We start from the raw sequence: 21,239 nt of genomic DNA on the forward strand, positions 1-21,239 counted from the left end.
AGAGACTACAGTTGAGCTATTTTTATCTCTTAACTGTTTAAAAAAGTTGATTATGTGCTGACATCATTCATTTGTTCTACCAATATTTGATGAATGCCTCCTATGAAGTGCCAGTCTCCTAACCAGGCCCATAAAGAAGAGTTGTGGGTCCCGCCCTCCTGGAGGTAGTGCATTCAAGTTTCCTAATTGTTCTCCCACCTTCTCTGTTAAAAAATAAGATAGTTCATTTGTTGTTCTCTGACTGTATCAGCAAAGGGAATAGTATATATTTTATACTTTTCAAATGTTCATGAAAACAGTTTCAAGTTTAATGTGAGGTAGAGAAGGTAAGCTAGACTGCAAAAGGATTGTAATGATTTTTTCTTCTCCTGGAGGATCACAGACAGAATTACCCTATATTTTGGAGGACTGACATTATACAATATGCTCGTGTTTGATGGAAAATAGCAAACAACCTAGCATGCAAGTCACTGTAGTTTCTCTGATTCTGCATGTCACATGTAGTTTTTCTTGCATGACTTCTGCTATCCTAGGGGAAGTATGAACTCTTGAAAGAGCTCATTTGAGGACCATCTGTTCTGCGTGTCCTCCCACATCACTCTGCCTCTGGTGAGAATGTTGGGTTGGCCCACAGAACTTTTTACTTCTTGCCCTAGCCCAGGTCTTTTAATTATTGCCACACCTCAGGTTGCTTGAGTGTGTGTAGTCACCCGTTAAATGGGTTTAGCATTTCATTTTGGTAGGTATATTTAGAGAGCAAATTTTAAAGCCTTAAAAAATTTTTACTGGACGATAACTGCTTTACAATGCTGTGTATAACAATGTGAATCAGCCTTATATGTATGTATCTCTCCCCTCCCTCCTGAGTCTCCCTCCCAGCCCCACCATCTCACTCATCTCAGTCCTCACAGAGCCCCCAGCCGAGCTTGCTGTGTATATAGCAGCTCCCACTAGCTATCCGTTTTACTCATGGCAGTGTACACAACATTTGTTTTCCTCTTTCTAGCTTACTTCACTCTGTACAACAGGCTTGAGGTTCGTCCACATCGCTGCAGAGCAGTAGTATTATTGAGATAGTGTGCTTGCTGATAATATCTGTATTTTCAGATTTGAAAGTATTCCTTTCCTATGTGGCTGGTTGATGGGGAATAAGAGTTCAGATCAGGCTAAAAGTCAAAGTACTTCCAGAATACAGGCTAGATTGGGTTTTATTAATTTAATTGAATTCAGTCTCAATATTCATCGTTCATGGAAAATATTCGCTATTTTTAGTCATATCCCTGTCGCTGCAAGGGCCTTGTGCAAACTCAGTAACTTCAGTTGTCTTTCACAAACAAAATGCACAAAATTACTTATCCTGAGCAAGCAACCACTGACTGTGATTATACTACCGTACCGTTGCTTTTTTCCACACTAGGGTCTTCTGATCTTTGATTCTCTTACTATTTTTAGCAACTCCACCTAAAAATCAAATACTACTCACATGTAATTTTCTAAAAGGAGCCATTTTATAGCTGTTATAAAAGTTCATTCTTCTTTTCACAATAGTGTTCCCTGTTAAAATATCTGGCAGTTTCACCTGTTCTATGTGACATCTTTAAGGACTTTTGTCTGTATGAGGTAACCAGCTGTAAAGGTTCCCAAACAAATTTCGCATTTTGGTAATGAAAATTCATGCTCCTGTTTGATTGCTGATTCTTACCTTGTCTTTTCCATGTGTGTTTATGTGTTTCAGGAAAAAAGTGCCAGTTCAAATGTAAGACTTAAAACCAATAAAGAGATTCCAGGATTAGTTCATCAACCCAGAGCAAAGTAAGTTCCAGTTCCTGTTTGCCTATTTTGTTTTGAGAGATAAAAACGTTTTTAGTGTGAGCTCCATTTTGCCTACTGGATAACCAAGACTTAAGAAACAGCCTCAGTGATTGAGACACATGATTTAGTCTAATGGAACATAACAGAGACCCAAGGCAGACCCGCAGTATATGACCGAGCTGACACTTCCCATCAGGTAGGAGACAATGACGGGCAGTGTCTTCATGACCATGGGGTAGTGAAGAACTTTGAATAAGTCACAAAGGATACAAATTGTAAGAAAAATGATTAATTTTTATGACTATGGTAAAATTAAGAACTTCTACTTCTCAAAATATAGCATAGGAGAGTAAAAGGCCACAAAATGTTGGACTATATTTATAATACATATAATTAGCAATAGTGGATTCTTTTCCAGCTGAGCCACAAGGGAAGCCCAGGAGTACTGGAGTGGGTTGTCATGCCCTCCTCCAGGAGATCTTCCCAACTCAGGGATTGAACCCAGGTCTCCTGCATTGCAGGCCAGTTCTTTACTGACTGAACCACCAGGAAAGCCCAAGAATACTAGAGTTGGTAGCCTATCCCTTCTCCAGCAGATCTTCCCCACCCAGGAATCAAACCAGGGTCTCCTGCATTGCAAGCGGATTCTTTACCAACTGAGCTATCAGGGAAGCCCAGTTAGATTTCCAGGATATGTAAATTAACTAATCAATAAGTAAAAGATAGAACTTACAGAAAAATAGGCTAAAGACATAAACAACCACTTGACTGAAGAGGGAAATGAATAGCTGATGTGTCAGGAAAAACTACCATGTCATACCACAAGAATGGCAAAAATATAGTAGTCTGCTGATAGACAAAGTTCACCAGGATGTGGGACAACCAGCACGCCTAACTCCTGGAGGTGGGAATATAAACTGGTATAATTACTTTGGAAAACACTTCTCCTTATCTAGTAAAATTGTACCTGGGCATACCTGGCTGCCTAGCGCCTCCACCCTCAGGTGTATACCCTAAAGAAACTCTGATGAAGGTGTGCCAGTAGGCATATTTTGAAATATCCATAGCAGCACTGTTTATATGAACTCTTAAAGTTCTTGAAAGGATGGGACTTCCTGGTGTCCCAGTGGTTAAGACTTTGCATGTCCACTGCAGCAGACATAGGTTTGATCCCTGGTGGAGGAATTAAGATCCCACATGCCATGCAGCACAGCCCCCCCCAAAAAAAAGAACCTTAGAGATAAAACCCAAATGTCCATCAAACGTATAATGAATAACAAAATTGTGGTATAGTCTTATGATGGAAATACTACATATCAGTGAAAATAAATGACCTTTAGCTACATAGATCAAGATAGAGGGATCTATGAAATGTCAGACTGTGCCAGTAAAGTAAGTAGCAGTACCTGCCTATGTACAGTTTCATGCATATAAAAATTCAAAAACAGGCAGAACTAAGAAATATTTGTATATACATATATTATACATCTATATATACACATATTGCTCAGTCAGTAAAGAAAGAGTGGCTCAGTTGGTAAAGAATCATCTGCCTTCAATGCGGGAGATCTGGGTTCAATCCCTGAGCTGGAATATCCCCTGGAGGAGGGCATGGCAACCCACTCCAGTATTCTTGCCTGGAGAATCCCCATGGACAGAGGAGCCTGGCGGGCTGCAGTCCATGGGGTCACAAAGAGTCGGACATGATGAGCGATTAAGCACATATGATAAAACAATAAAAACAAGCAAGGAAATGAAAATGCATTAAATTCAGGATAGTGCTCCTTTCTCCTGGATAGAAGACAGTGGAACCAGAGGTTCTATCTCTTAATCCAAGTTGTGGTTACATGCATGTTCCTTTAATTATTATTATTTAAAAATGTCCAAATAGCATTATGTTTCCTTTTCCGTGTGTTAAGTATTTCACAATTAAAATGTTAGAGAATAATGAGTAGTTTTCTATATTATTCTGAAGCTGAGTCTGTCACTGGTGATAAAATGCACTTTGTGTGACTTGGAAGCTGCCTGTCCTTTCTTCAAAAAGGCTATTATCCCAAAGGCTGCAAATCTCTTTTGTGCTGTTCTGCCTAACTATGAACAAATTCCATAAGGGTGCTGATCACACGAATGAATCTGATACAGTCACTCCCACCCCCAATAAATTTAATGAGGACATATATGTATAAACATCATAAGTGGAAAAAGTTCTCTGATTCTTCCTGGGAAGGTGAGACAAAAGTAACATCATCCCTTTAACCTGGGTGTCTGTAGAGCTGCTGCAGCGATGGCCACTGTGAGGTGGTGGTTAGGACTCAGGGGGCAGTCCATCAGCTCAGGGACTTCATTTCTTACTTCCAATGAAAACTGGACATTTTAAAATTCATTTATCATTTACAATGTCAGCCATTTTTTTTCCCAATAATGGGAGAGCCAATTTTTTCACCCTCAGGTAAGAGTTATGCTATAATCACAACCTCCCTAATCAACTTCACTAGTAACCACTTTTATCTACACTAATTTTATCTGCCTCTGGGGACAACAGGTATCTGAAGACACTATCGAATCATCTTTTCATCAAGCTGTTATATGTGTGCTATTTTTAAATGCTTCTCTTATCTCTGAGTTCTAAAGGAAATACTCTATTAAGGAGAACTAAGGAGAGTTTCTTTTTTCCTTTAGAGTAAAGACTTATTTACTTAATTTTCACACACTGAAGTAGCATGCTTTGCAGTCTGGCGTATGCTAAAGCTTTCAGAGAAGTTGATTAAATTGGCTCATGTGTTTACACTAAAATTATGAAGAGAATCCCCTGTTTTTCACACAGCATAATGCCTGTGTGTGTGTGTGTGTGTGTGTGTGTTTTAAACTGAGTCAGATCATTGGGTTTCCAGAATTCAACTAAGAAATCTTTCTGGAGGTCTGAGAGAAGGATTTACTTTCCCTACATAGGATTCAGGAAATTATCATTTATTATGCAGTTGTATGGGCTTCCCTGGTGGCTCAAAGAGTAAAGAATCCACCTGCAATGTTGGGGACCTGGGTTCGATCCCTGGGTTGGGAAGATCCCCTGGAGGAAGATATAGCAACCCACTCCAGTATTCTTGCCTAGAGAATCCTTATGGACAGAGGATCCTGGTGGGCTGCAGTCCATGGGGTCACAAAGAGTTGGACACTACTAAGCGCTGAAGCACAGCACATGCAGTTGTATAAAATGAGTTTGTTTCCCCCTTGAGTGGAGGGACAATCCCATACCTGCTAACAGCAGATTTATTAAGAATGAAGGTGAATAGTGCTCATACCTTCGTTTGATGCGCCACATAGAGTGTATCCTTATTGCCTTTGTAATCTCAGTCCAGTGAACTAATGTCTTGGAGCTTTAGTTTTCTCCAAGAAAAATAGAGGTGAAAAATCCTATCTTATAGGACTGGGGTTTAAATGAAATAATGTATGCCTGGTGCTTATCATGATATCTGACACTTGGTAAGAACGCCTTAGCAATTAGAAACAACCCCAAAAATGCCCTTTGACAAGAAATTGGGTAAATGAACTGCACTGTATTCACACAGTGGCGTATGAGCAGTCAAAACAAATGCACTGCAGCAATACACCATGCTGGATGCCCCCTGGCAGCATAGCTAGTTCTAGCAGCTAGAGCAAAGAGTAAGTCCTGAAACATCACATGGAGCATGATACACACTATAAAGTTAACAACAAACAAAATAGGGACTTCTCTGGGGGTCCCATGGTTAAGAATCTGCCTTCCAATGCAAGGGACACAGGTTCGATCCCTAGTCGGGGAACTGAGATCCTGCACGCCGCAACTACTGAGTGCACATGCTCTAGAACCTGTGCATCACAGCCCACGTGCTGCAGCTGAGGCCTGACACAGCCAAATAGATAAATAAATGTTTTTTAAAAATCTAAAATAAATTATCTGCTTTTTAAGCACATGGAGAGATGGAGTATAGGAAAGCGGGGACATGAGGGTTGAGGTGGAGAAACGCATGCATGAGTGGGGAGTGAGTAAGCTCTAGGTTGTTGTTAAGATCCTAGCTTTGTTTTCTTTGTTTTGGTTTCATGGGTACTTATTATACTATTTTTTTAAAAAAATAATCAACTGAAGAAATGCAAGCCATGAACTACTAGCAACGGTGTGTCCTGCTGTGAGGGCTGGGATTGCCCCAGTTCCCTGAGGTTTCGTGCTTGCTTTACATATAGACAGTCTGAGGTCCTTCACCTCTGATCTCAAGCACATGATAGGACCCCTGAGCCTGTGTGCCCTTCTCAGGGATGGCAGACATATTTGCAGAGTCGCTTTTACTAGAGAACTCTTCCCTTGTCCGTGCAATGTGCATATGTCTGAGTACTAACCAGACATCCCCATTTCCATGCTTTGATATTTACAATAATGGAGTTAATGGAAGTTAGTAACATCACAGAACATTAGTGCCAAAAGGACCTCAGAGACCTGTTCGCTGTTTTAAAATGAGGAATCTGAGGCCTGCGCCTCACCCATGCTAACAAATGGTGCTGTCTCTGTGAGGATCGCAAATCACATGAATTTAAATAGAGACCACTCAATTAACTAGTTAAATAGTCATTACCCTGCTGTTGTATCCAAGGCGATAAATACTAAAAACTCTAACCCAAAAATTTCCACAGGGAACACAGAACCCTAAAAGCGCCATCTTTATGAAGCATCTTGGCGTTTCCTAGGGAAACTAATGGCGCTGATTATAAAGAACCCACCTACCAATGCAGGAGACATAAGAGATAGGGGTTCCATCCCTGGGTCGGGAAGATCCCCTGGAGGAGGAAATGGCAACCCACTCCAGTATTCTTCCCTGGAGAATCCAATGGACAGAGGAGACTGGTGGGCTACAGTCCGTAGGGTCACAAAGAGTCAGACACAACTAAAGTGACTTAGCAAGCAGGCAGGCATTTATATTAAGATACATAAATGTATTGGTCGCTCAGTCATGTCCGACTCTGTGTGACCCCTATGACCCTCTGTGTGACTCTGGGTTGTAGCCCACCAGGCTCCTCTGTCCATGAGATCATCCAGGCAAGAATACTGGAGTGAATAGCCTTTCCTTTCTCCAGGGGATCTTCCCAACCCAAGGATCAAACCTGGGTCTAAGATTTATATATAAATATCTTCATGCCTTTCCTGTCTGGGACCCAGAGCTGGTCAACAAAGTCATCTGCTGAGAGCTTGGCTAAGAATAGGAAGGATGCCCCCAAAAGTGTCTGAGCAGCCACAGTGGGTACCAGAATATTCATGTTTCCCACTAACAAGAATTCCCCCAGGCTCTCCTTTGGTGCCTGTTTATGCTAACTTTAGATACAACTCGAACAAGTTTGCCTGCACTGCTTCTAAGCATGGAGTCAAAGCAGAAACTGAGAAGAAAATGGAAAGAGGACCGATACCTTCTCTGACAAGGAGCGATGAAAGGAAAAGCTCAAAAGCAGGCAGAGAACAAAAGCCTGGAGTCTAAGGTCCTTTTGCTTAAAGAGAGCCAGCTTGAGCCATCTTAGAGGCTTCAGGGCTATCCCAGTATTACAGAAGAGCGTTGTGATTTAAGGTTGAGGAGGGTGGCTGCCAGTCGTCAAGTGAAAGCTAAGTAATGTTTGAGATAGATGGCTATTCAAGAGTATACAGTTTAGAAGACTTGCATCCAGAGTGGCTCAAATGAACAACGTTTTGGCACTTAAAGAAGGAAATCTGGGGAAACTCAACTTTGCAAAATGGCTTTTCTGTCCAGCCAGAGAAAGAGAGGAGACTGTTTAATCGCTCTCATCATCCAAGATTCTGTCCTGCCTGTGTAAAATGCAGTGAAAGAGGACCTGTTTCTGAAACAGGACGTCTACCTTATTTGAATGATCATATTTGTTGTTATTCAGTAGTGTCCGACTCCCTGCAACTCCATGGGCTGCAGCACGCCATACTTCCCTGTCTTTCACCATCTCCTGGAGCTTGCTCAAACTCATGTCCATTGAATCGGTGATGCCATCCAACCATCTCATCCTCGATCATCCCCTTCTCTTCCTGCCTTCAATTTTTCCCAGCATCAGTCTTTTCTAGTGAGTCAGCTCTGCATATCAGGTGGCCAAAGTATTGGAGCTTCAGCTTCAGCATCAGCCCTTCCAATGAATATTGAGGACTGATTTCCTTTAAGATGGACTGGTTGGATCTCCTTGCAGTTCCGAGGAACTCTCAAGTATCTTCTCTAACACCACAGTTCAAAAGCATCAATTCGCCGTTCAGCCTACTTTATGGTCCAACTCTCACATCCATACATGACTACTGGAAAGGATGGCAAAAATTAGATTATATACATGAAAGTGCTTTAGAACTGTGAAAGTTGATGCTGGTATCAGATACCTTCATTCTTTTTCTTTTATATCAGATCTAGATCTGACACACAGGGGAAGCCTCCTTTAAGCCTTATTATCTGTCATGGGAGGCCTGAAGGGTTTCCAGTCACTCGTGCCCCTCTACGTGGCCGCTGCAGGGGATGTCAAGTAGGTTGCCTGCCACACCTAGACAGGAGGGGAAGAGGCTCTTCCAGAGCCTCTCCTCCCCACGCCCCCAGCCGCTAAACCAGTAGGCATTAATGGCAAGTGAAAGAAATACTGGACCATGTGTCTCTTACCCCAGCATCCTGAACCGCCTTGGAACACCCACAACTCTCTGCCAGGTAGAAACTGCTGTCATTAAGACCTCATTGCCCCCAAGGCCCTTCCCCTCCCATCTGTGATCTCTGCTCTCCTTACCTTCTTGGTTTTGTCCCCACCAACCACGCCCATCTCATTGAGGATGCTGTTACATAGCAAAGAACAGGGAATCAGGGCGAGGGCTGCTCAGACATGCCTCCTCACTTACTCCCCATTACAGCAGAATTTCAGTTCCAAAGAGGCACATTTGCTGTCACCAGTATCAAAAATGTTTAGGGGCAAGGTCAAGTTCTTGGCTTGTCTGCAGCCAGCACACAGCCATACGGTCAGCTGAATACCGTGCTCACGCCTCTGGTAAAATACACGTTTTAATATCATAATTAGGATATGTTTTTTAACGAATCTTTTTTAAAAAATATTTATTTATTTTATTTTTTGCTGCACTGGGTCTTAGTTGTGGCACGTGGGCTCTTCATTGCGGAGCACAGACTTAGTTGCCCCATGGCATATGGGATCTTTGTTCCCCGACCAGGGATTGAACCTGCGTCTATGGCATTGGAAGGTGGATTCTTAACCACTGGAATGCCAGTGAAGTCCCAGGATATATTTTCTTGTTATACTTACACACAGCGTTGAAATACGCCATGTGCTGCTTATCTGTGCTTTTTGTTTTAATTATAGATGTGTATCTGAAGAAAAAAATGGGCACATACCTCCCAGTAACACCAACATAAATAATATGTACATTGAAAGGAAATCGTGTTCCTTAAGTTGTAGAAACTGATAGGCTATTATGAAACACACTTGTAGGATTACTCTCATGACATTCAGCCTTAGTATGACTTCAGAGCACTTCAGTGGAAAAGTCTGCAAGAAATAAAGGACAGCCTCAAAGTTTAGACCCTCAGCATTTTTCACCTGAGGGAACTGGGAAACATTGAAAATATGCATTTAACTACTCTTTGTTTTTCAGCATGCACATCTCTGAAAGCCAACAAGAATTCTTCAGAATGCTGGATGAAAAAATTGAAAAGGTAAGAAGTAAAGTAACTGCATATTTCAAGGGGAATGTTGCCTCATGCGTTAAGAGTAACAATATTCTGGTATCTGTGGTACAAAGCTGTTCTTGCAAGGGGGTGGTTAGAATTAACAGCAGTTACCCGCCACACACAATTCAGAAGGTGGCTGTGAGGTTTAACGTATGACTGAGCTTCCCAGGATCCTGGGCTGATCTTTCACTGAAGCCTGGAAACTCAGAGTGAGACTGGTGAGAGCCTTTGCCTAAAAAGTGTTGCTATCATTGTGTGTTGTCCACACCTGATCCCCTGCTCCGCTCTCAGGCTGCAGGCAAGGAGGTCCTTAGTACCTGCTTACTTAGTACCTGCCCAGGTACTTACTTAGTACCCGCCCAGTGCTTCTCTGACTTCTTTACAAACATCACAAACATGTGGCAGTCAATACCTGCTTAAGGGAGCTGGCCATGAGACAGGTAACATGTGCATTTTACAAAGAAAGTGAGGCTTAGAATGCCTGAGTATAACTTAGCCAGGTTTGCAAAGCTAATAGCAGTAGAGTTAAAATTCCAGCCCATGTCTCTCTGACTCCAAAGCAGAACCTCCAAGTCACTTCTCCATACGGGTGTGAATTTTATAATGACGGGAAGATTCAAAGTTGATCCATGTGGAAATTTAACCCATATTTATGCTCTCAGAATGCCACATGCAAATCAATTGAAGGAAGAGTAGAATATGGTAATCATTAGAGATTTGCATGCTCATAGAATTTCAATTTATTACAGCAGGGAGTGAATTTTAAATGCTAAAGTTATACATCTGAGAGCTGTAATTTGAAGCCTTATTCTAAAGAAGAGTTAAATTCTAAATTCAGAACATATCGCAACTATGGTCAAGGCATCACAGACCAAGTTTACCCTTGAAATGTTTTCCATTTTAATTTTTATTTCTCTTTTATGGTTTGTGGTCCTTGAGTATTTCTTCGTGAATTCCTAGGTTATGTATGTATCAATCAGTGGAAGATAGTGAAGAAGGTCTTAAATTCATCTGTATTTCAGTAGCAGACTCCACTCTGAGGTAGACCCCTGTCCCAAAAGGATCATTACAAAATTTTCTAATGCACCATTAAAAGACCAGCATATATTACCAATGTAAAAAATAGAAATGGGTAATGAATTAAAATAATAATTTAATCTATAGTGTTCATCGGCTGTGCTCACATACTCATTTGAATATATATTTTTCTTTTTTACTTTCAGTGAAATTTTTTAGCTTATGCATGACTTTTTAGATTGAAAACATCATCTAAGAATAATTAGCAATTTTCACATATTGATTCAAAAGCTGACTAACTTGCCAATAACATTTTTTTTTCAGTAAAGAGAAACCTAAATAGAAATATTTTGTTCCCACTCTAATAGTGAAGATTTTTTTTCTCTGTTTGGATTATTTCTCCTGCACTAACATTTTGGCAATAAAAATATATACTTATTAGTTAGAAATAATCAGCAAAAATTGAAACCTGAATTGTGAGTTATCTTTTTAAGCAACATTTACAAACCCTGACAAGGTGTTTAAAATGATATAATCTCTTTCCAGTGTTTCCATAATTGAAATTCTACCTCTTGTTACTCAAAACTGAAATTCATTGTCCTCATCTGGAATTCAGTTTCCTGTCTTACTTTGCATCTAAAGTGTAGACAATGTGTGTAGTGCAACAAAAGCGAAGTTTATAACTTGATCATTTGTTTGGTGGAACTTTCCTTGGACAAAGGAGCATTTGTAGATTCAATATAAACAGTGTTCCCACTATATATTGAACACATTCATAGTCAAAAAAGGAGCAGTTATATAATCTGTGATAATTGCCCAGTTACAGGTCTCTAAGGGAATTTTCTATCAACTCTGAGCCAACTTTCCTGTTTCTCCTCCCTTACCTAAAGTTCATCCTTCTGAATTTTGTGAATATGCTATCCTTTGTATCATCTAAACATTAAGCCTCCCTCAAATTAAAATATTTCATCGTAATGTATATGTTTGGCTTAATATAATCTTCACAATGGTTTATATAACCAAAATTGGAAGTTGGATTCTTGTGAACTATTTTCCTGACTTTTTACCATTGCTGAATATTTCTTTGCTCAAACTAGCATGTGGACAACCATAAATGCAATCAAAACTATTCTTTAGGTTTTGTGTTGTTGTTCAGTCGCTAAGTTGTATTCAGTTCTTTGCGACCCCATGAACTTCTGCTTCCCTGTCCTTCACTATCTCCCAGCATTTGCTCAGACTCATGTCCATTGAGTCGGTGATGCCATCCAACCATCTCATCCTCTGTCACTCCCTTCTCCTTTTGCCTTGAATCTTTCCCAGCATCAGGCTCTTTTTCAATAAGTCAGCTCCTCTCATGAGATGGCCAAAGTATTGGAGCTTCGGCTAGCTGTAGCCACAGTCCTTCTAATAAATATCCAGGGTTGATTTCCTTTAGGATTGACTGGTTTGATCTCCTTGCAGTCCAAGGGACACTAAAGAGTCTTCTCCATTGAATCAGTTCTAATGAGATGGATTAAACTGGAGCCTATTATACAGAGTGAAGTAAGCCAGAAAGATAAAGACCAATACAGTATACTAATGCATATATATGGAATTTAGAAAGATGGTAACGATAACCCTATATGCAAAACAGAAAAAGAGACACAGATGTACAGAACAGACTTTTGGACTCTGTGGGAGAAGGCGAGGGTGGGATGTTTCGTGAGAACAGCATCGAAACATGTATATTATCTAGGGTGAAACAGATCACCAGCCCAGGTTGGATGCATGAGACAAGTGCTCGGGCCTGGTGCACTGGGAAGACCCAGAGGGATCGGGTAGAGAGGGAGGTGGGAGGGGGGATCGGGATGGGGAACACATGTAAATCCATGGCTGATTCATGTCAATGTATGACAAAAACCACTACAATATTGTAAAGTAATTAGCCTCCAACTAATAAAAATAAATGGAAAAAAAAAAAAAGACTCTTCTCCAGCACCACAGTTCAAAAGTATCAACTCTTCCACACTCAGTCTTCTTTATGGTACAACTCTCACATCCATACATGACTAGTGGAAAAACCATAGCTTTGACTAGATGGACCTTTATCAGCAAAGTAATGTCTCTGCTTTTTAACACATTATCTAGGTTTGTCATGGCTTTTCTTCCAAGGAGCAAGTGTCTTTTAATTTGAAGTCTGCAGTCTCCATCCATGGTGATTTTGGAGCCCAAGAAAATACAACTTGTCATTGCTTCCACTTTTTCCAAATTTATTTGCCCAGAAGTGGTGGGACCAAATGCCATGATCTTAGTTTTTTGAATGTTGAGTTTCTAGCTGGCTTTTTCACTCGCCTCTTTCACCCTCATCAAGGTGTTCTTCAGTTCCTCTTCACTTTCTGTGATTAGAGTGGTGTCATCTGCATATCTGAGGTTGTTGATATTTCTCCCAGCAATCTTGATTCCAGCTTGTGATTCATCCAGCCTAGCATTTCACATGATGTACTCTGCATAGAAGTTAAATAAGCAGGGTGACAATATACCAACTTGACGTACTCCTTTCCCAGTTTTGAACCAGTCAGTTGTTCCATGTCCAGCTCTAACTGTTGCTTCTTGATGCACATACAGGTTTCTCAGGAGACAGGTAAGGTGGTCTAGTATTCCCATCACTTTAAGAATTTTCCACAGTTTGTTGTGATCTACATAGTCAAAGACTTTAGCGTAGTCAATGAAGCAGAAGTAAATGTATTTCTGGAATTCCCTTGCTTTCTCTATGATCCAATAAATGTTGGCAATTTGATGTTTGGTTCCTCTGCCTTTTCTAAATCCAGCTTGTGCTCTGGGAGTTCTCAGTTCACATACTATTGAAGCCTAGCTTGAAGGATTTTGAGCATAACCTTACTAGCATGAGAAATGAGTGCAATTGTCCAATAGTCTAAACATTCTTTGGCATTGCCCTTCTTTGAGATTGGAATGAAAACTGACCTTTTCCAGTCCTGTGGTCCCTGCTGAGTTTTCCAAATTTGCTGACATATTGAGTGTAGCACTTTAACCACATCATCTTTTAGGATTTTAAATAGTTCACCTGGAATTCCATCATTTGCACTAGCACTACATTTGTTTGTTTTACAGGGTTGACTTAAAAAATTAAACTCAGAGCTTCATGCTGAAAATTGGAGTCTTTCTGAAAAGGCTTGATTTTTGAGATTTAATTTTTCTCTGGATTCCTTTTTTCTTCCTTAAATTGTTAAGAAGCAAAGCCAAGTGAATCTGTAGTGATTTAAACCTGCCCTTCCTTGATTCATCCTTTGTATTTAGTGAATGTCTCCAGGGCATGATACCTTTCAGCTGTCCTCTCCATACCAAAAGAAATCTCTGGTCTGTCTCCTCAAGGTATGTGCAAAAGTACCATTGATACAAGGAAACAAAGATGACTGGATTATTTAATATTTATTGTGAAATTTAGTATGGACAACTCTACTTCCCAAGTGGCATAGTGGTAAAGAATCCACCCGCCAATGCAGGAGACGCAAGAGACACGGATCAGGAAGATCCCCTGGAGGAGGAAATGGCAACCCACGCCAGTATTCTTGCCTGGAAAATCCCGTGGACGAGGACCCTGGCGGGCTATGTGGGGTCGCACACACACATGCTACTTCAGAAATAATCATGGTGTCGAGCAGCAGTTTACTTTTGCCCACAACTGGGCAAGCAGTGTTGTAAGGAGTTATCGGTGGCAAAGAAAAGCAAGTAGCAAAAATGAATTAATTATTTAGCATTTATGAGAACCAGGCATTATGCGATGACTCAGGATAGAAAAACAGAAAATGGGGGATACAAAATAAGTAGGAAACAGTCCCTTGCCTTGAGGAGCTCAGTTCTAAAAGCAGACTTCTTTGAAAAGGTAATTATTTTAACCATGGAGGAGTCCTTCATCCAGCACCCCTACCTCCATTATCACCATGAGTCAGGTGTTCCTTTATTGAATACAGATGTTTCAGGAGTCAAGTGCTGAAACTTGAGGTCTATGAACCAGGCAGTTGGGACATCTGGCCACTTGACACCATTTCACTGTGCTGGCATGAGGAAAGCGAAGACAGTGAGCTGCATCTGAAGATGACCATGGGAGAGAGTTTTATCAGGAGAGCAATGAGAGTTCAAAAGAGCATTATAACCTCTGATCTACATTTCCTTTTCCTTTCAGAAAGTAAAAATCCTGTGAAACGATGAGAGCACCTCATTTATCTTTACCTCATTATTTTTTACTCAAGTACCTACCTGTTATTCTATGACAGTCTGTAGTTGTGCCTGACAATTCACAGGCTCTTGAATGTTATGTAAAGTGATGACATTTGCCTAGTTTTGCATCTTAAAGAAAATGACAGTTCACTGCAGAGGAAGATAATGATTTTAAACTTGTCTTTCAGTATAATCAGAAGAGAAAGAAGAGATCTAGATTATTAAAACGTGGCCCTGTGGAGGAGTTTTTGAATATGATACCAAAGACAGATTACATCAGATTTTAATATACGCTTTCTACAATACATTTAAATTTACTTGTAAGAAAAAGAAAAAGTAAATACATTTTTAAAGTATCTGCCTTAAGAGTATCTTTTCCAGGCAAACACAGGGATTTATAGTTTGCTTTAGGAAGATTTAAGAACAGCCAATGACTGGGAAATCTTTTGCCTTCTCAAAGAGAACCCTGAATATTAAATAAAGAATGTCTCGGCACAGAGCTATTTGCATCTCGTTAGTTCTCCTCATGCAAGGCATCTTAAGCTTTGCATCATGGGCATCTTTTTGGAATTTTGTTAAAGTTATAAAAACACTCCCTATAAAAAGGCACATGCTATCATATAGACAACATTCTGAAGTAAAACTTCAGAGTTTATAACTCTGCAGAGCCCGTCCTTGATCCCCAGGCAAAGAACCTGTGCATTTCACTGGTATGCTTTGCTCAGATCCAGGGCCCGATGACACCCACGAGCACACACGAGTCTCACCAGCGTCTCGTCTTATTCATGTGTATCTCTGACTTAAAAGAAAATTTGGAAACCAAGCACAGATTAATTCCAACACAACCCTGTCTGCTTGCTTTCTCATCTCCCTTCTCCTCTTTGAAAATAGCTCATAGTACTTCACCACCCCCGCCCATGGCTGAGCCATCAGCATGCCGCTGTACTTCACATATTCTGTACAGTTTTAAGAGTCTGCCTCTGTTGACCGGAATTATTCAATGTGACATTTTGAGGAAATGTCTGAGAAAGAGCAGCGTGTGGATTTTAAATCAGCTGATTTTTAAAGATGCTTATCTGTAGACCTCTACATCTATTGCAAAATCATTTACACTCAGAAAACGTTTGGGTTCCTGAAATGGCCGGAGTTCCTTGGCCCCAGAAGTAGTTGGTGAGAAAGATCATGATAAGTCTGCATTCCTAAATTTATTTCAAGGGCTCCTTTTCTTAATATTATGTCAGAACTCCGTTATGAATCAGTATGTCACATATCAAAAGGTGTTTGCTTTCCATCTGGTGAAGAGACTGACTTGTGTGTAATTATGAACTGTGATTTGGGGTTCTCTGTATAAACTCTTCCTGTAGGAGAGAGTTTGACCTCAGAGCTGCTATAGAATTGAAGATAATGTTTGGCACCTGCAGGTGATGATAGGTTTTACTTTCAGGTGGTGCATTTAAAGGTTTCCTCAGTGCCCACCAGTGATGAGAAACATGGGACTGTTTTATCAAATCCTGAACAATGTCACCCAGCCTGCCCATGTGTACAGATGAAGTCATAGCTTGTCCCTCCCACCCAGCTTGCCAATCTTGGTAACAACTCGGACCTGCAGCACTGACGAGGAGATGCTCTTGGCGGCCTGAGTATTTTGGAAGTGGGCTGGGCTGCCAATCTCATTGCATTATTCCTTGCTCCACAGGAAACACCACAGGGACCTGCTTTTGCTAATAACCAAACCTTTCCCGTGTCTCCTTCCCCCTCATCCCCCGCCTCGCCTACTCTCTCCCCTGTATGCATCTTGCCTCATTCATCAGCCAAATTAAAGCTGTAATCACAATGGTAAGGACGTGACTCAGCCCTGTTTGTTTCTCTCCCTACTGCATGGCTTTATGCAGGTGACTTCTTAATTGAATTCACGTTGAAATGTACTGCGTACGTGCATGCAAGCTGTCACTTCAGTTATGTCCAACTCTTTGCAACCCCATGGACTGTAGCCCATCAGACTCCTCTGTCCGTGGGATTCTCCAGACAAGTGTGCAGGAGTGGGTTGCCATTTCCTTCTCCAGGGGATCTTCCCCACCCAGGGATCGAACCTGCATCTCTTACATCTCCTGCATTGGCAAGCGGGTTCTTTACCACTAGCGCCACCTGCTTAGTAGCGATGGTAACATCATGCAGGAACCACTGGTGATGTGTATGCACACCGTGGGCTTTGAGGATCCCCGCGTCCCCCAGCATCCCAGGTAGCTACTAGTCATGGGGGATGCAGCCAAGGAAAATAAAGCAGGCGGCAAGCTTAGAAGAAATACAGCACAACCAGTCTCCGCTCACTTTCTTTTTCTCTGGAGGGCTTGATTTTCAGAGAATTCTCGAGGTTCTATCGGCCTGGCACCTGAGGGAGTAGCAAAGGAGCGAAGAGTGCAGGTTCCAAAACAAGGGAATACAAGAATGCAGACAAAACCATGCTGTTTTTATGAATGCGGGGAGGCTGACAGTGCTCTGAACTCAGTGGCAACATGGGGCACAGCTGGTGAACGGTGCCATTTTGCTGGGCGTGCAAGGGAAGACAGCCCGAGAAGCCACTCAGCAGGGAGACAGTGACTCAGGCTCAAGTCACTTTCTTGCCTTGTTCCCTTCTGGCTTCTCCTTCCCATCCTCTTCCTCGGCTGTCCGTTTCCCTTCCTCCCCATGGCTTTTCCACTCTTCGCCTTTAGCAGCCAGGGACATTGCTTTAGCCTTGCAGAGAACACTCGGGGACACAGAGAGGAGAGTGCCAACCTCTGTAACTGCTCATGTTTTATTTAAGAATCTCGAAAAGGACTTGAAGCATTACATAGACGGCACCCTAAGGATGAACACTGGATCTTGTTCGTGTTTGTTTCCCTCGAACCTAGCAGAAGGCCTGGGTTAGAACATGTTCTCCCCAGCCGCGGGCCCGGGACACCCGCTCCTCACTGCGCTCCGGGCCTTCTTTCTTCACAGCTGGCTCATTCACTGCCCGGTGCCTTCTGCGGGTGGGGACCGCCCATCCGTAGCTGCAGCCCTTTTCCTGGCCAAATGCATGTGCTTCCTATTCTGAAAGCAATTCTGCCTCCTATGCCTTTCCTCACCTTTATCAGGAGGAAGGAAAGGAACCAGCTTGTCCCACTCTCCTGTCTCTGGTTGGCTAGCCCATGGAGCAGGAAGAGGGGCAAACCCCACATTGTCCACTCTCTCCATCTGTGACTGGGTGGGCCAGTCACCATCCGTTAGGCCTCGGTGGGGAACCAGAGGTAGGCGAGGGGATGAGGAGAGGTTGCTGGGTCCTCTAATCCATCAAGAACTCTGATTCTCATTGACCAGCTGCTCTCAGTTAAAAACTGTAAGGAAAGGAGGTGTGTGCGTAGCTCCCCAAACCTCTAGCCATATTCAAAACAAATTCTAGGCTATGAGCAATTTTTTCAGAACAAAGAGCTCTAAAGTTTGTCTGGAAGGCACATCTTTTTCAAGAGGCATATAGGGGCCCAATGGCTAAGGCTCTGCTCCCAATGCAGGGAGGTTCTATCCCTGGTCAGGAACTAGATTCCACGTGCCATACCACAACTAAAGATTCTGCATGCCTCAACAGAGATAAAAGACCCCGTGTGCTGCAGCTAAGACCCAGTACAGTCAAATAAATAAATAAATAAAACAAAAAATTTTAAGGCATATGGGTTGAAATCCCAGACTTACTAAAGCCATTGTCCTGAAGGAAGTGAGTCTTAAGTGTCCTACAGGAAGTGAATCCCAGGGGGAACCCATGAGGCTCCAGTCCACCAAGTACATTCTCCTGGCGAGGGGCAAGGGGGTGGTATTGAAATCTTAACTTTTTTTATTACCTGAGAATAGACTAATTGAAGACATCTCTTTGAATTAAATCCATCAAGTCACCTGGAAATCTTCTGCAAAAATACCACAAACTTTTATAGTGTTTTATTTTATCATTGTGAGGAATCAGGTATAACAGGGGAAATTTTTATAATATTAAGTGAAAAAAATTTTTAATTGTGTCTATCATAGGACTGAAACTATATAAAAATGGCACACATATGGTCAGAGATTTAAGTGAAACTTGAAAGCGTTCTGATTTATTAGGAAGATGAGGTTCCAAGAAATTTTTTTAATTTCAATTTCAATTTTGATTGATGGTTTTCTTACTTATAAAATAAGAACAATTTTATAAAATGGCCTTTTGGAGAAGTCTGGCCCCATCTGGAGAGAAATCATTCTTATTATTATTTTTTTTTTTTTCCCAGTGGGTTTTGTCATACATTGATATGAATCAGCCATGGATTTACATGTATTCCCAATCCCGATCCCCCCTCCCACCTCCCTCTCCACCCGATTCCTCTGGGTCTTCCCAGTGCACCAGGCCAGAGCATGAAAATCATATCTGCTGTTTGAGCTCTTAGGAAGAGGGCCTCTGAACCCACTGATGATAATTGTATTTTCTGTGACAAGAGTGGGCAGAATGCAGCCCATGAGCCAAATCTAGCCTGCCAGACAAGCATGGTTTTTATGTGTTTAAATGGTTGAGGGAAACAAAATGCAGAATAATATTTTCCAATATGTGAAACATTATGTGAAATTTCAACTTCAGTGTCTAACAAATAAAGTTTTATTGGAACACAACCATGCTCTTTCTTTTACTTTTATCTTCTTTTACATTTATGGCTGCCTTCATGCTTATAGCTGCAGTAGAGTTGCATCAGAGACCCTTTGGAATGCAAAGCCTAGAGTATTTACTGTTTGGCCCTTCACAGAAACCCTGGTTTAAGACATGGCCCAGGGACATGGCATCCCAAGTTCTGTATCCTTGCTTTTCTGTCCTTAGTCCCGCTCACCTCCTCATGGGGAAAGGAACATCATTGAAGTCACCTGAGTGCCAACATCCAACAAAACTTGAGAAATAGGTCCCTTACAGCTTCTAAAATCTTCTTTTTGCCAGTAGAATGAAGATCCGGGTTTAAGAAACACTTCATGCGTGCTTGCTCAATCGCTCCAAAGAGTCATGTCCAACTCTTTGTGACCCATGGACTGTAACCCACCAGGCTCCTCTGATCTTAGGATTTCCCAGACAGGAATACTGGAGTGCGTTGCCATTTCAGGGGATCTTCCTGACCCAGGGATCAAACCCGAGTCTCTGAGTCTTCTGCATTGGCAGGTGGTTGCTTTACCACTGAGCCTCCTGGGAAGCCCAATAAATACTTTATGGGGGTTTTAAAGCTGTTTAGTTAATACATTCTCTCTTGGAAATGAAAAGGTCAGTCTACTAGGATTCTTGTCACTGTGCTTGTTATCATGGTAATCATTCCTATATATGGTCAAAGAAACAGTCAGAGGCTGTCATACTCCTCCCATTCATTACTAACGAGATCTTTTTCCAACTGAAATAACAACAATGCGTGAGTCTAATTAGAATAAAGCTCATTAGAAACAGGCATGGCCATTAATGCCTCGATTGATTTTTCTAATGAAATAAGCCGGGGGAGGAGACCTCAACAGCGCAGCTAATTATGTCTGCTTTTCTCCAGCATTACCTCAAAACTTGTTATAAATTGCTGTTAGGCTGTAAACGAAAATGCTGCTGAAACACTCCCTGGTTGAAGAGGCTCTGACACTTGCAGCCCCAAGGAAGAGATGGGGGTGAGGCATTTACTCCTGGCCCACAGCCCTATAGGAGGAGGAGGGAACAGCAGCCCCTGGAGGTGTCCTTCATTTCACTTTTCCGCCGTTTTCCCGTCTCCTCTGCATCATCTTTGTTCTGGATTCTGGCTGGTAGTTCACAGATGCTCAAGCTGTGGAATGCAGCTTTCATGGCCCTGTATTCTTGGTTCAAGGACGGAGCTTAAATGTCAAGATTCCCATAGAAACTTAGAATCAAAGTTGCTGCTAGATGGTGATACATGGGAAAATGTTGGTGGGAAGAGGTGTTTGATGGACAGAGAATCAGGATGGCCCATTAAATTCTGCACCAGTATACAGCTGGGGCAATTGTGTTTCGTTAATCAAGACGTTCTTTAGTGCCCAGAAAGCCAGACCATCCCCCCGTGCAGGGTAGAAGGCTTCTTAAGAAGGATGACTGAGTCAAGAAACAGAAACTCAGTAAGCCCACGATTAGGAAGAGAGAGGAGGAAGATGAATCATGTAAAGGAAGCAGGCAGGAGGTAAGAGAGTTAACATAATGCACAGGCTGGAAACCTACAGAGGTTCCCAGTGTCCTTCAGAGAGGTATGGGGAGAGGATGAGGAATTCTTCATTTGTCAGGTAGCCTGCTTTATGATGAGCTTAACAACGCATGGGCTATGCTATGCCAAGTCGCTACAATCACATCCAACTCTCTGTGACCCCTTGGACTGTAGCCCGCCAGGCTTCTCTGTCCATGGGATTCTCCAGGCAAGAATACTGGAGTGGGTTGCCATGCCCTCCTCCAGAGGGTCTTCCCAACCCAAG

At 42.0% G+C, this 21,239-nt stretch overlaps 1 protein-coding gene across 3 annotated transcripts in view; it reads left to right on the top strand.

Annotated features, from left to right (window-relative positions):
• C14H1orf21 (chromosome 14 C1orf21 homolog) overlaps positions 1–21,239 on the top strand; it is a 234,267-nt gene that overhangs the window by 203,185 nt on the left and 9,843 nt on the right. For all 3 annotated transcript variants that reach the window (XM_061160913.1, XM_061160912.1, XM_061160914.1), the window contains 2 exons: positions 1,736–1,812; positions 9,464–9,524. In XM_061160913.1, the coding sequence (XP_061016896.1) occupies positions 1,736–1,812; positions 9,464–9,524 (138 nt within the window). The remainder of the gene's footprint in view (positions 1–1,735; positions 1,813–9,463; positions 9,525–21,239) is intronic.

This window comes from Dama dama, chromosome 14 (assembly GCF_033118175.1).
Source record: "Dama dama isolate Ldn47 chromosome 14, ASM3311817v1, whole genome shotgun sequence".
Classification (NCBI taxonomy): Eukaryota; Metazoa; Chordata; class Mammalia; order Artiodactyla; family Cervidae; genus Dama; species Dama dama.